At 38.0% G+C, this 16,181-nt stretch overlaps 1 protein-coding gene across 2 annotated transcripts in view; it reads left to right on the forward strand.

Annotated features, from left to right (window-relative positions):
• Positions 1-14,094, forward strand: part of efna4 (ephrin A4) — a 46,233-nt gene extending 32,139 nt beyond the window's left edge. For both annotated transcript variants that reach the window (XM_028012694.1, XM_028012693.1), the window contains 3 exons: positions 2,743-2,811; positions 11,128-11,154; positions 12,298-14,094. In XM_028012694.1, coding sequence (XP_027868495.1) covers positions 2,743-2,811; positions 11,128-11,154; positions 12,298-12,383 — 182 coding nt within the window. In that variant the 3' untranslated portion in view covers positions 12,384-14,094. The remainder of the gene's footprint in view (positions 1-2,742; positions 2,812-11,127; positions 11,155-12,297) is intronic.
• Positions 14,095-16,181: the final 2,087 nt, after the last annotated feature.

Raw genomic sequence — 16,181 nt, forward strand, 5'->3', positions numbered from 1 at the left:
TAGTGGTACTGGATTGGCCGCAAAAATATTTTGCAAGCTAGTTTAAGTTCTTTGTATGAACTTGTTTTAGAATTGCACAATATAATGAATCACACCATCTGAAAATTTATTTGTGCATTGCCTCAATTAAATAGTACTGCTTAGCTACAATACTTGTTAGGCTCTTATTTTTCAACATGTAAGGGTAATTTTATTTATATAGCAAGTTTTCAGTAGCAAGGCAGTTCAAAGTTCTTTACATGAATTAGAAGAAAATACAAACAAAACAATAAAGCCAAAAGAGACAAAGAGGTAAGGGTAGACACAAAAAAGCTAAATGTTGGTTCTCCGTGTTTGATTCTTGTTCTGGGATGCTTAGTACTCCAAAATGCATAATCTAACAGGAGTTTCTCGGTTAGTGAGGTATAAAACTAAAAGTTGGTTTCATGTGTACGTTATTCGGGGTTTCGGGCTCTGGTAGTGTCTCGAAAGGCAATTTGATCTCAGGAGTCAAAATAAGAGTAAATCAAATGCCTCAATGAAAATAGACCACATTTGTTATCAAACCCCACCTTGAAAAGGTAGATGGGAATGAAGCCGGGAGAATTTACCTGCAAACTCTGTTGAGCCTTGGTTCCTGAGGCGTGAGTGAAGGTAGGAAGAACAGGAAGTGGATCCAGAAAGGTTTACAGTAATGCAGGTATAACTCAAGCTCATCATTCACCAGTTTGTCTACTATTTTCACCCTCAGCTATAGTTATGAGATATGGATCACAACTAAAAGAGTGAGATCCTGGATACAGATGGTTAAAATTAGTTGTTTTTTTTTTGTGGATTGACCGTGCTTTGACTTGAAGCGCCGACATCTTGAGGGCGCTCAGAGTAAAGTTGCTGCTCCTCAAAGGAGCTGGGTAACTGGGAGGCATCCTCATCAGGTATTTGAAGAGGATGCCTCCCAGTTACCCTGCCTACACATGTGAGATTTTCTAGTCACATCCCACTGGGGGGACACCTCCGGGGCAGGCCCAGAACACACTGAAGGGACTATCGATCTCATCTGGATTTGAAAACACCTTGAGATCTGCAGAACCGCTGAAGAATGTTAATGGGGAGAGTGATATCTTGGGTTCCTTTTGATAAGTAGAAAATGGATTGCTGGCTAGATGATGTAAGTTATTCACACTCGGGTATCAAAAATGTCAGAATGATTGTGGCAACAAAAACTTTGAGGATGTTGTATTTTTAATACATAGTTGTAATGCAACATTTGTAGAGAAATGGCTTATTTAAGGTGTTTATATATTTACACATTTGTTTTCTTTGTGTATGGCTCTGATTGATAGATTCACAAACAAAAGATGGTGATGAATTCTTTAATTACATTTTATCCTCACTTCTCTTGGTACTGCCATAAATACCCCAAAGTAATGTAATTAGATTTTAATTCCACATCGCTCCTCCCTATTTGTCAGTTAGATGTCCTTCATCCAAATAAACAAGTGATATATAGATGTTGAATGATACACCCATTTTGTATTCATGAAAAGCTTAATTTCTTCACATTTGGATCCACAAAAAAAAAAAATATTTTATTCACCAAACTGCATAGGAAGTGATGCTGTGGTAGTAGCTTTAGTTGTCAGGATTTAAAAGCTTTTAAAAAATGGTGGGGAGATACAAAAGTAAAGGAACAAACCCTTTTTGATCTTTGACTATACTGCACAATATCATATGTTCCAAATATATTGCAGCTCCTTTTGAATTTATACATTTCAATGGTTATTTCGGCTTACTTCACTAACATGTTTGTCAGAAAAGCACATTGTGTGGAGCGGTGCGTGTTCTAGTCGTAGATCGAACGCTTCGTATAAGGAGGCTATTCGACCTCAATGCAACCGTCTGGATTTGATTCCTGACCTTGGAACGTTTTGTTGCATGTCATCCCCTCTTCTCTTTGTCTGCCTGTTTCCTGTTTGAATACTGTGAATGCAGACATCAGTATCACAAAATCTTTTTAAAAACCAGAGAATTGCAAAACTCTGGTCTTAAGACGCAAAGTGTCTTAAGGTATTAAGACACCTTGTCTAATCATTAAACACCAAACATGGTATCATGCAAATTTCTCCCTTGAATATTGTGCTCTAATAGTGTTGATTATATATTTTGAACTACTTTACATATTACCATATTCTGGAGTCATCCTAATAGTTGACATGAATGCAACAGGGAAACAAATTATCTGGACTGTTTCTTATTACGTGTCTCTGAGTTAGCAGCTGTTTGAGAATAGTTTTAAGATAAAGCACATTAACTGGGGGTTTCATGCAAATCTGCTTACCAAAATCAACAACGCGGTGACAGATAAAACAGCCATTAGGATCCTTTTATTCCCGAGTGAGCCATGATCAGCATCAATATGGGAGCAGCTCCTCTCTAATGGTGGCACATCTCTGTAGTTCATTTTGTTGTTTTTACTTAGCTGTGAGGATAAGTGCGATATTTGGTCTGCAACAGAAAGATGATGTAAATCCTTACTCGGATAATGTTGAAGTGGGAAAACTTGTTGTCTGCTCTTAAGCTTTTCTGCACGAAATGTATTATAGCAAGAAATCCTTTAAATAGACTTTCTGGAATCATTTTTGCTCTGTGCAAGAATTTTTCTTTTAATATTCCACATGTTGGCATCCTGAATTCAAAACTGTTTGTTGGGTTTGATGAGTAAGTACCTTATTTACACTTTATTTTTACTATTGTTCTCTGCAGCTCTGCCGACAGATGAAGGCCCTCCTCTGCCATGCATGAAGATGCGTGTCACAATATGCTGTGAGCCCAGTGAGTACACTCATCCTTTCATCTGTTCTTTTATGCTTTCCTCTTTGTACACCAACAGACTCTTCTTTCTGCCTCTCACATCTTTACTATCACGTCTTGGAGTATAGAATGATGTTCAGACTGCCACTCACTACTGAGCTTTTTGCTGCTTTCTATCTTTAACCTTGTAGTATTCTTTTTTTTCTAAATGAAAACTACTATGAAGTTAACTCTTTGCTGAGCATTAGCTACTTTCCTGTATCAATCCACACCAAGTTACAGCTTGTAACCAAAAAAAATCTATTTTTGAAATGCCTAAACTTTTCCACTATACCATCTTTATGATTTAAGTTCTTTTAACTTGATGAGCAAAAACTGGTAACTGGAGTTTATGCAGCTGCAAAACCTTTTTTCCTTACAACAAAGTCAAATTTGTCAATTTGGAAGTACTTGCAGCTGAAGAAAGCAAACAGTCATGGTGTGGGAACTAAACTGTTATCTTAATAACTCAGTTTTGAATGTACAATTTTAGTACAGCAGCCTGTTAAGAACATGACTGCAGGTTGGCTACCTCAGCAGATAGCCTGACTAATTTACTAGCCAATATCAGCTATAAATAAGTCAGATAAATAGCAGGATCGATAAGCAGCAGAACGGCAAAGAAATGTGAGTTGTAAATTTTAACTCCGTAAAGCTTCAGTTTTTTATTGTAATAATATTGCCTAGGCCTGTGTATCAAAATCAAAAATCCAGTAAATAAGCGTCACATATAATATTATAACTGAATGTACTTGTTAGTTTTACAACAGCTGTAACGTGGTGTTTGTCTTAAAGCAAATTTGTTCAAAACATTATGAACATAAGCCCATGTAGCATTTTCATCATGCCTATTCTGTATTTAGAACTAATTCAATGAATATTTTGTTATGGATTTTTTGAGCATCACATTCGTTTAAATCTTATCCAACCAGTGGTCTTTCTTTTTTTTCCCTACCTGCTTGTCATCCTCATCCACCCACTCCCCATCGCCCTTTCTCAGTGTGAAATTCCCAGAGTTGATCTAATCCAGAGCCCGCCTGGAGTAATGTTAGTCTTCCAGTCCAGTGAGCTGCCCATTCCGGTTGGGAATGTTGCCCAGTCACTGTGGGAATCCCTGTACGGTGCTCGGTGTGTGTGTGTGTGTGGACCATTTTTCTTTCTGTTGCTGTTGTTGCACTTTGTGTGCGAGTCTATGGGCCTTTGCGTGCGATCTTTGGCAGTTGGACTCGTATCCGAGTGTGTACGTAGCATCACATGCGTGTCTGAGACGTCTGTCCCAGTTCCCATCCCTGCGCTATCTGCAGGGGGGCTTGTTGTGCTGTCCCAGACTGAACTAACGCACTTTTTTCTCTCTCTCTCTTCAGTGAAACTGGCTGGAAAGTTGTTTAGCAAACACTGATACAGTTTAAATAAATGGGAAAAAAAATGCAAACTGTGAACAAAAAATAAACCTCCCTTCATGAGACCAAACACAAAATTGATCTGATCGGAACAAGCTGACAATTTAGCAATATTTTTCAGGAAATAAAAATAATATTTATTTTTACAGGTAAAATAAAGATTAACAGTGTCACTTTGCAGTAAATATTTTAATTAGTATACAATATACTAATTGTATGTTGCGGTATTTACTCTTGTCTTTATTCAAAGTTCACCAACATTTTTTTTATTGAATTTTTTGAATTTACAGGATTAATGTGTAGCTAAACAATGTCGGTAGGTAATCCTGATAGGAATAGCAAATAATAGCAAATGCCAACTTTACCATTGATAGTTGCAATAATTAAGCTCTGGCTAATGCCAATAGGGATGTAGAATACATCCTGGTTATGAGAACAATAGGAAATTTTACCTAAATTTTAGTGAGAATGTAAAATCCCAACTTTCTTATTTTCAGATATAGTTGGATACAAACTGGAAAAAATGATTAATTTATCTTACATTGAATGTGATGAACCAGAAAAGATTTTAGCAATAATTTTGGATAAACAATTTAATTTTTATAGTAAAAGTTTTGCTAATCTCAACCTGCGTTTCAAAGAAAGTAATCAGTATCTCGCTCGGATTTGATTAGTCCAAATTTTGTATTTTTGCTTGTCTAATTCTAATGTGGCCCTAAAGCCCAACACAGCTTAGAAAGTGTAGCAATTTTGTTTTCACAAATCTCCTAAAATCTCTGGCCAGCATAGAATTATCTGGTAGAAGTTTGATCACTGTGCGGCAGCTTTAGCATAATTATTGGATAATCTCTCGCAGTACTCTCACAGTGCTTTCTTTGTCTCATCTACTTCTCTCTGTCATTTTCTTTTAGCCCAACTTCTGACAGACTCAAGTTTTGGAGGCTTCTTCATTGCTTTTGTAACCGATTGTTGTCAGGCAGCCTGACGCCAACTTTACCTTCATTAGTGACGAACTATTAGCTAGTCGTGATTTCTTGGTTAATGTCAAGTTGTCATAACAAAGTCATTTTGAATAATGTCAACTTTGTATTAAAAGTGTCATGATTTACCGAATAACACTTTATGACAACAGTAATAAATATTCATGAAGACTTACTCATGTTCATGACAGGTGTTATGTCATGTTTATGACGGTGTCATGACAGTCTTATTCACAACCTGTCAAATAAAGTGTTACCCATCTTTATTAGCAGACAGGACAAGAACATGTATTTTCTTTCTTTCTTTGCAATTCAAAATCAGCTTTATAAATTAGTTACCAAGCTTAAAGCATGGCTACAAATGTCCATGACTATAGAAGTATTTTAGATTTTGATTTTTCTCATGGAATGGCTATTTAGTTTAGCAAGGATATAAAGCTTTCTAGCAGACGGTCATTTTAGCATCAGTAGGAGCTCATGGTTTGTCTGTTGCAGTGTTGTAATTGTTAATATGGGATTTTTATTTTGTCTGGCACAGTTTCTTCTTCTACCATTTACCAAAAATGCTCCTATATATTTCTTAAAGGTAGTGAAGGTGTGGTGCAGCAGGCGCCCCATATTCAGTGGCAATTAGTTCTCGACACAGCTACCCCAGGTTCAGTCCAAAACCTCCGGGACCTTCGCTGCATGTCCTCCCACTTTCCATCTCTGCCATTTTCTTGCCAGGATAATGTGGATAACGACAACTAGTGGCACGCAATCTTGACAAAGAAAAGAGAAGTAGTGAACATTTTTTCAGTGCCGTTGTATCCGAGTGTTGTCAGGGTGCCAGATGGCAACTTTTGTGTTCTTGGCAGCTAGTTAGTCTCATTGAGCTTACTGTGTCGTATCATTTCTGTCACTTTGTCACCAATTGTTTTATTCACAAAAGAAGCAGAATACTGCCAGATAATGATTTAAAAGTGTATTATCGGGCAGCCTGACAACTTTTGTTCCTGACTGACTTCATCAACACAACAGGGCAGCAACTCAAGAACTGCTTTGTTTAATTCTTCAAATTATGAGTCTTGGCTTAAACTTATTTCACTAGAGACACAGACAGACAGCAACTGCGTGACACTTCGCGAAACACACTTTGACAAGAAACGAGATCACGCCATGTCCTTAATCTCGGATAAACTCCTAAATGTCATCATAATGCGCGACGTCAGTTGGGAGGTAATTTGCTACTTTATTACCAGAGTAAAATCTGATGGATTTTTTTTTTTTAAAGTTTGTTAATTATCTGGCTCCCATTAATTACAACTACATCAGATAGCTCACTTCTGAGAGGAAAGGCTAATGTATTCCTGACCTTCTGACTGTATTCCCCAATCAGCTCATCTGTGGCAAAAATAATAAAGAAATTATAGAAATCACTCGAGTTCTGCATTCTTGGCACAGGATGCACACATGCATTGCATTTTCAGTTCTAAAATCACTTTGACTTCAGAGTAGAAACAGTTCTACCTACAAAGACATGCACACATCTGTGTTCTGTTTCCTTGCCTCATCTTTTTTCTTCTTTCTGCTTCTCATCCTATTCCTTAACCAAAACTAATCCCGACTAAATTTCAGGATCTGCGTCTCCTTGTCTTTTAACTCCCCACCTCCCTTCCACCCACCTCCTCTTCATCTCCAACCTCCTCGGTTTCATTCTTTCTTCACTCTTCTGTCATTCTTGAAGTGGCACTAATCCCCCCCTTCTCTCTGTCTCTTCGGCTCTCTCCTCCCTTCCTCGTTTTTTTATGATCTTTCGCTACTGGAGCAAAACTAATCTAGGCCCCATCCGTAGCAGTCTTTCAGACATCCTCCTCCGTGCCCTCAGACTCCGCCTTGCCACCTTCCTCGTTACACCTTCCCTTTGTCGAACCTCTGCATCCGCCGTACCGCTTTCCACCAACTCCCTTTTTCCCTTTCCCCCGCTTCGCTCCATCTCTGTCGCGCGCCGGCTGTGCGGCGAGCCTCGTTGGGATAAACGTGTACGAGGCCGGCGAGAAGAAAGTGAAGTAGATGGATGAGAGCGGGGATGAAGGAGAGTTGGAGGCGATGTATTGCAGTCTGTCCACTTGCTGTTGTTGTGTTGTTCCCCTGTGGTAAAAGCTCCCGCTTATTCCCAGCTTCCTTCCTGACTTGGTTCCCTTTTATCTGACAGGTAGCGTGGCAGCAGGGCATGCCATTAGACGCCTGTGTGGCCGTCGGTGATGGCAGCTCCTGTCCTTCAGCAAACGCCTCTTATCTAGACTTCAAACCGTGCTCCTCCCTTCCTCACTTTTTTTTTTCTCCATCTTCTTCAAAAAACCAGCTTGTGTGCATTTCCACGTGGGAATAACCCTGTCGTGAGGGGTTTAAATTAATTAGCAGTTAGTGTAAAGGACAGAGGTGACGATGAGAGAGTCCATCAGGTGTGTTGTCATTGCTCCAAGGTCAGTGGGTTCTAAACTGTTTCTCGATTTCTCTGGTATTTAATTTAGCAGTAATACAGATGACGGATCGGTTTTTAATTTATTTTTTTTCTGAAATATCGTGAAACACGACTGCTTGATGTTTACATGGGAGTGAGTTTGTTTTTTGTAATGGAACACTATCACAAATCGCGCTTGGATAACAAAAAACAATGTCTGATAGGTTCTCAAGCTCTTGTTGCGTCATAAAAATGAAGCCCTGAATTGTTGTCGTGAAATTTCGGATACCCCACAGCCTTCTATTGCATCTTCCTCAAACTCGCTTCACCTCCTACTCCATACTTACCTTTTTACTCTGCATCTTCTCCTTAAAACCCCCTCTCGGTGTGTTTATCTCTCTCGCTCCTCGAGTTGCTCTGCCTCTCTCCTGCTTCCTCTTTCCCTGCCGTCCCACTGTGAGAAACCATTACAGACCAACTTCCATCTCTCCTTAATTGATTCCCCTTCCCACTTCGTCTCACTTCCTTTTTTTTTCTAGTCATTGTCCCGCTGTGAGCAGTCCATTATATTTATTTCAGCTTGCAGAGCGTCACCATTTTCCTTGCATTCTTTTTCGGGGATTTTCTTTTTTCCTTTTTTGGGAGGTGTGTGGGGGGGTGGCGGTTGGTTCTCTTTAATTTCTTGAATCCTTGCCCTCCTCACCGCCCTCTGCTCTCATCCAAGTCACTCTTTGTACGTCTGAAACCCAGTGGACAAAACTCAAACTGAACCTCAAGACCCAAATTTTAACTTTTTTACCGTTTTTAGCGATTTGCATCTGAAATTCCCTGCTGTTTTTGTTGCTTTTTTTCCACGATTTTTGCAAAACGATTTTATTTACGTTAGTTAGCACTAGTACCTATGTGTGTAAAATGGCGGCACGAGGAGAGGTGGAATGGTGGAACATTGTCTCTGCAGTGGGGCATTCTGCATACACCCACATAAACGCCGCCACACACACACTCGCTGAGGCACATGCGCACTTTGCCATGGCTGTCCATGTGCGGTTACGCATGCAGCATGCCTCAGACTGCACTGCGGAGAGCATGCTTTTTTTTTAATTCTGCAGTCACGCCCCCGTGGACTCCATTTTGTGTGAGAGTTTGCCATGACTAAGATGATGATGTTAACACAGAAACGAGAGCCGTCGATGTTCAGCTATTTGCGCAAATGATGTGATTAAAGCCGGATCAAAACACGCATATCACCCACAGCCGAGTAAACACAAGGCATCTGAAAACGGCAAATTTTTATGTTTTTGACTCGACGGCGAATGAAACGCTCGTTAATTTCACAGCGATTTAATTAAAAACGAAAAGTTACTCAGAAGTTTTAAATTATTTGTTTAATTTTAAATCACAGCAAATTCTAAAACTGTTCCGGTTTTATTTGTATCACTATTTTCCAGACATACGACCTTCAATTTTGTTTTTTAAGTGTTTTTTTTTAATTATTATTATCAAAGTCCAAATAAATTCTCTAAAAATTCTACAAATATTGTTTAGAATTTGTGAGCTTGAGATATGTTTTGAGTAGAAAAAAAGAGAAAAAATTAATAAGTTAAACATTTTCAACATATTATTTTTTACCTCTTTTTTTTACCTTTTTTGCAGTATTTTAATTTAGGAACTGTTTAGTTTGCCTTGTTTTTCTTTACTTCGTTCTTGAAACATCACATTGATTAAGACGTACTTTCTGTAAAATGTAACTTATTGGATATGGCTATAATGTTTTTACTAGCGATTGTTTGTGGGATACTGTGAGTATGTCTGTTTAGTTTTGTATTAAATGTAGCAATTACTTGGCTTTTTTCTTACTTATTTTTATATTGTCTTATTTAATCAGTGGCACCGATAAATTGTCGACAGAAGACGTATTTCTCCAAAGATTTTTTTTTCTTGATTGAAAGTGTTACACAGTTATTGTATTGGTGTCAGTATAAATGCAGACTTTCAGTGTATGAGTGTCTCACTTATATTCTATTTGTAAACTGTGCAATTTTTTTCTTTTTTGTTTTTTTTTAAGACGCATCATCATCAGCTGAAAAATTTAGAATTAAATATTTTTCCCGTAATTTCATGTGGTACATGGTGAATACAAATAATGCAGATATTTTTTATTAATGTAATATTTTTTTCTATGTTGCTAATTGTATTGATAAATTGTGCAACGTTGATTATCTAAAATATTCACAATTTTTCTGTGTTTAGCATTTTGTTAATTGCGTATAGACGGATGTGTGCTTGTTTTGTTTATTTTAACAATTATATTGTAACTGTTTTCTGGCACAGTTTGCTTCACCTTACAAATACTCTTGCTCACCTCAATGCACACTTGCAGAAGCTCAGTAGTAAGCTGTGACATAGCATTCAATTTAATGCTTCGTTAACCCCTTGATGGCTGTTAGTTATATCTACTTGAGAGTAATTTGGTTTCATGTCGGGCGGAGCCACGTGTTGTTCAGACGCGCTGAGGAAGGCTTATCGGTTTATGGATCAGCGGTTGGTTCTCCGAGGTCATTGATACACACCTTATTTTCCAGGCTATGTTTTTTTTAGTGTGTTTGTGTGTACACGGTTATGTGTTTGGGTTTGACTTATGGGTTGTCAGAGATGAGTTCAAGGCCACAGATTGATTTAAGAATCAGTCGTACCGTCTTATCCGTGTCTTCTGACCCGTCCATCGTTGCTCTTTGGAATATTAGGCAGTTTTCTGCTTCATATTTTTTTTTCCTTGCTACCAGTATTTTTTTGGTCTTTTTTTTCCATTTTCATTCTTAACAGCTCCCTATTCCTCCATTATAGCAGTCCTCCACGTCTCCCTCCATTATTTCCTTTCAGTACCCTCTACCCACCTGCTGAGAAAGTGACGCCCAGACACAAATGCCCCCTTATCCCGTCTTATTCTTTCCCTCCCTATTCCTCATCTGACCTTGTTTCAGTCTTTCGAATCTTCTTTTCTTATTTCACCTTACTTTCTCACTCGAGTCTTCACCGCTCTACCTTTCATCTTCTGTCCACTTCTTGGTTTCGGCTGTCATTTTGAATTTTCTTGCATTTTTCCATCCTTTTCCATTTCCTGTATCCCTCTCGGTATAATCTCCATCATTCTTAGTCATTCTAATTTACATAACACTATCTTTTTCCTGTTGCCATGCTTTCCAAGCTCTTTTTTTTCTGTACGACCTTTAAGAAAATTTGCATAGGGGACATATTTAGGGTTGCACAGCCAGTCAGTACCCATTTTTCATGGCATTGGTCTTTGAGTAATGGTAAATACCTTCCCCTGGTCATTTGTCTGTTTCTTGCTCTTTTTGTTGCACAAAGCAGCACGTTTATTGAGAAGGTTACACATGCAAAAATGACTAATCAGCATCTTGTTTTCATGCCTCAACTTATCTAAACTCTATCTTTCTTCTCTTCTTGCTTATTACAGCATCAGAGGGCTCAAAACAAATACAAGGTGAGATGCAAATTCTTGTGATACGTTTTTTTGTAGCTTGTGGATCAGTGTAACATATCTGAATGTCTATATTCTTCTGTATCGAGGTAAAACATGCATGTCAAATTTGTGCATGATTTTCTAATCACTGAATGTTTATTTTGAACATTAGTGTCCTTCGTAGTGTCCTTGAATTGTACCCCTTCTCTGCAGAGTTATTTGCACTGCCTTTAAAATATTTTATCACTTTAGCATCAAAAACTTCAGTGTATTTTATTTTGATTTTTGGGACATCCAAAGCCATTGAGAGGTCCACGGTAACCCAAATCCACATAGATCTACAATTTAAGTCCCAGAATATGTTTATAGATCAACAATTTATTTCACACTTTTAAAATTTTGTCTTTCAAGGAGCAGCAGCAAGAATAAGTCTGTTGTTGAAAGAAATTCATAAGTTGTTTGTAGAACCACAAGTCAGACACAGGTCTGTTACAAACATGTTGTTCAGATGGTGCAGTCATCGTGCTGTGGGGGTGCTTCACTTCAGCTGGGATAATGGAGGTGGTCAACGGTGATGGGAATATGGATAGAACTAAATGCAGAACAATCCTGGAAGAAAACTCGTTTAAGGGGCTGCAAAAGTTTTGAGACTGCTGCAGATATTCACCTGCCAGCAGCATATCCAGATCCAAATGGGAATTCATTAGGAAGACTGGATGCTCTCCATTTTACAATTATCCGCTATATCAATGTTGGCAAGTTTCAATAAGCATGCTGAGGTTTATGGTTGTAACATGACAAATGTGGTATAGATAAAGGTGTACAAATCACTTTGAAAGTCACTGTTAGTCATCTACTTGCTGAGCCCCAAATGAGTGCAGTCACATGGGAGCTCAGACTGGAGCTCCAGTGTGAGATAGTTAACAGACTGTTTAAATCAATCACATTTTCCAGCCAAAACACAAAAACAATGTTGTGCTTTAAATTCGTGTCAAGTTTAAACTTATGAAGAATAATAATGTCCTGTGGCAAAAAAACAAAAAAGTCTATACATGATTCTAAATCCCCAGATGGATTCAGAAGAAGGAAACTCGTATTCAAGCATTTTTGGTTGTACTTCTTATAGAAACAAATATTCATACAAAATGTTCTTCTCTGTTCCAGGAACAAAACCTCGCAGCAGTGTTGTCTCACTGAGGACCACTTCTCTTCCGCTCCTCATCTCCATCCTCTTACTGCTGATCACCTGACTCATCTGTCCTCAGTGTCTGCCTGCGCTCCATGGGTGCAGTCTCTGACATCTAAAGGAAGAATAAAACTGTGCTGACAACAAATGGCAAAGTGCAATCTCTGCCAGACTAAGCCAGCGACATTAATGACTGGTTAAAAATCCAGGCAGGACGATGGTTTCTCCGGACCACTGTGACTCAGGGAAATGACGCCGAAGTGCAGCAAAGCATTTCTTCCTGTTTTCTTGCTCTACCTGTTGCCTGTTGTGCAACTACTCAGACAAAATGTTCTCCATACGGGAGCCATCTTAAGACTCCTATCTCACTTCGAAGCCAGAAGAACAATGAAAGAATCAGGTCCTCCTGTGAAGTTTATTTTTATTTTTGTGTCTTGTTGGGTTTTTTTTTTACTTCTTCTGTTGTTTACTTCCTTTTGAGTTGGAAGCCTCCAGTTTAAAAAGTGGCCACATAAACATACTAGTGTAAGGACTGGCTCAGGTTGGAGGTTTTCTGTTTCTCCTCTAATTTTCTGGACATGGACTCAACCTCGCACATTAATGCCTCATTATAATCACAGCAAAAACAAATCTGCTCTACTTCCATCTCAAAGGAAAGGCATTTTAAATCTGGAAAGGGCAACTCTGGTAGAAAAGTGAGACTGGGCTCCTGCGCCCCCTGCTGGGATCAAACTGGTTTTTACTGGTTGAACTGGACTGGACATACAAGAGGAGACTGGATGCCGGACTTTGGTTTTTACAGGACATGGGAGTTGTTCCTATTTGGGCAACCAGCTCTACGTTAGGGTTACAACCTGCTTTCTGCTTCAGAACCGCCTGAGAAAACGACGGATTTATGGGTGAACGGATCGGAGTTAGAAAGATAAACGGTGTGCACATCTGAGCTTTATGATTTTATTTTTATCGTCACATGATTTTTGGTTTCATGTGGATAGTTTGTAAAATTACATAAAAATGTGTTGGGTCTATTTAAATCAGTTGTTTACTACAGTAACAATCAGTCTGTATAAGTTAATCGTAAAAATAACACAAACTTGATTTTTATGTGAAGAAAATAACAGATTTTCATACTTACAAATTACTTGTATATTATTTTATATGCTGTGCTAAACTGAATTTACCAAGTTATTAAGTTGATTATTGAATTTATATTCACAGCTGAAAAGTTTGGCAAGAATGAATAAATAAACTTAGCCTCCCCAATATATTTTTACATTGAAATTGGTGAGAACAGAGCTCTTTATTTTTCCTTAGGAGCTAAGTATATAATTTAACGTTACATAATCATCTTGCTACATTATTGGATTGGCTTACTGTCAGAAAATGTAAAAATTTTTCATACATTGTTTTCTTGCTTTAAAAATATAATTGTTAGCACTTACTATTCTCTTTTTTTATGGTGAAATAATCTCATCATTTACATTTTTTTAGGTGTTTTATTCTTTCAAACAGTTGGGTGTCAAAATGTTATTAGCTTTTCCTTTTTTTGTCAGGCTTACTTCCCAAAAAAATGGTTCTCTTAAGATTTGGTTTCTCTTCTGTACAGTGTGAGTTTTACAGTCATGTAATGGTAGGATTTATGGATTTTTTTTTTTTTATTGCGTTTCTGCTTTCACATTTTAGTGAAGGACGTAGCGTCTTCTGTGAAGAGCCAACTGCAATCTGAGCCGTTTTCTGTGGCAGGACAACAAATAAATACGGTTGCATTCCAAAAAGCTCGGTCAGTTATTTATTTATTTTTATTACTTTGGGTCTAAAATGCATCGATTTATTGGACGCAGCTGCAGGTCTCGGTGACAGTTTGCACACAAACACACATGAGTTTATTTGCGGAACACACACATTAAATGTTATACACAGCAGCATGAAGATAAGGGGACTACAGGGACTTAAAATGACCTTGTGGTGTGGGAGGCCATTGTAATGTGAGTAACCCAGTGGAATATTGAGCTGCATTTTTATCTATGGGTGGCTAAAGACTGATAAGACCCGGATACCCAGTGGACTCCTGCTTTTAATAGACTCTAGAACATTATTCCCAATAAGACGACCTTAAAGTTATTTTTCTGACAACGCTGGACTGAAGTTCAATAATAACCCTCCAAAAGAAGATCTTTGTGTCTTAAATATAGAAGTGTATATCCAAATAAGCTGTAAGTGTATTTCCATTTATATAGGCTGTAATGTAGAACGTCTTGTGAAGCCACAGAGGCAATTTCCTGGATAATGGGGCTAATGCTCCTATTTCATGGTTTATGATCTCTTCTGATGACATGTTTGTCACTGTTGATGCGTGCCGTCGCAGAGCTGCTTTCGTTCTGACCTCCGCATATAAATGTCTAAAGCCCATGTTTTCATTCTTCTTCTATTGTGAACATGCAGGAATAGATGGGTCCTTTTAAAATTGCTATATAACGACGGGGGACTTTTAAGGCAGCAGCAGTACTCCACTTTCCTTTATGTCCCTGTTCAACTTTGAGTGTGCTTCTTTTTGAGCTGAAGCATGCAGATCTTTTTACGCGAGTCATTTGATGCAGGATTTTGTTTTTATCCTTTGCCACAGACAGGAATTGCGGGATCGGTTGTGTCACAAGTTTTGGATTTGCCATTTTTCTCTGGGTATGTAAAGTTTGCTATGTGTAATATACCAGAGTTGGAAGTCTCAAGCATACGCTTCATAATTACACACACAGGCTGCCATATTAGATAAACTTAGAGTATCATAAAAATCCTGGGTCAAAGTTTCCTCTGAGGTTTTACTGGGATTACAGGAATCGTAAAGGTTTTTCTGCAATGACAAATTTAGGTTTTTGCTGTGCATCTGAGTAAAATAAAAACTTCTTCCACATTCCATCTATAGATGTCCACAAACTACCTTGTAATTACTCTGTCTGGAGCCAAACCAGCAGATTATGTTTTGATACTTGGGCTGTTTTTTTTTCCTAGCTTTTTTGGTGTCAATTACATGCAAAAAACAACTATCAATAGAAATTGGCTGGTTTTCTTTGCAGTTATTTCATTTCAGTGTTTATTTTCCAACTACATACAAAACTTCACAGTTGAAAACAATCTTTATTTAATCAGGTATATTTACTTGATTTATTCCTACATTTAAAATTCTAAGTGGCATGAAGAGCTTTAATTTTTATTTAAAAAAACAGTATTTACCCAGAGGCTTAAGCTAACAGCTTATTAGAGTGGGACTGTTTTATCGTCTTGGATCAGCTCCAATCTCAAAAAAAGTCAGTGGTTCTTGCAAACATTATTTTAAAAGCCTTCGAATTCAGTTTGATGATTTGCATACAGGTTTATGGCGGTTTACTTGATCTGCTTTATATTTGCATCAGTTTCTTTGGGAACACATACAGCACAAATAAACCTATTACACATATTCAGACAGAGTAAACTCCTGATGGAAAGGTGGTTTCTCATATTTTTAATTTTTCCACTTTGCAAAAGACAGCTTCTCTGGCAGTTTATGAGGTTTTGCAAACCGTGTTTTACATGAAACATTAATCGTAATGGATCACTGATCAACAAAGTCTCAAATACGTCAACCCACTATTCATAAACGTTTATGCAGATGCATACAGCAAATGTGAGAGCAGTGACAAAATCCAGTTTGGATGACCTACTACAAAATCATTTGAGGTTAAATATTTTCCCATCTGCTTAGGAAATGGCATTAAACAATTTCCAGCTTTTTGAAACTAATGAAGTTCAGCAACTTGTGTTTGTTGTGGGTAATATGTACCAGTTTATTTGTCACAAAAATCTGTGTAGTGCATCCAGGATTAAACAA

This window comes from Xiphophorus couchianus, chromosome 3 (assembly GCF_001444195.1).
Source record: "Xiphophorus couchianus chromosome 3, X_couchianus-1.0, whole genome shotgun sequence".
NCBI classification, from domain to species: Eukaryota; Metazoa; Chordata; class Actinopteri; order Cyprinodontiformes; family Poeciliidae; genus Xiphophorus; species Xiphophorus couchianus.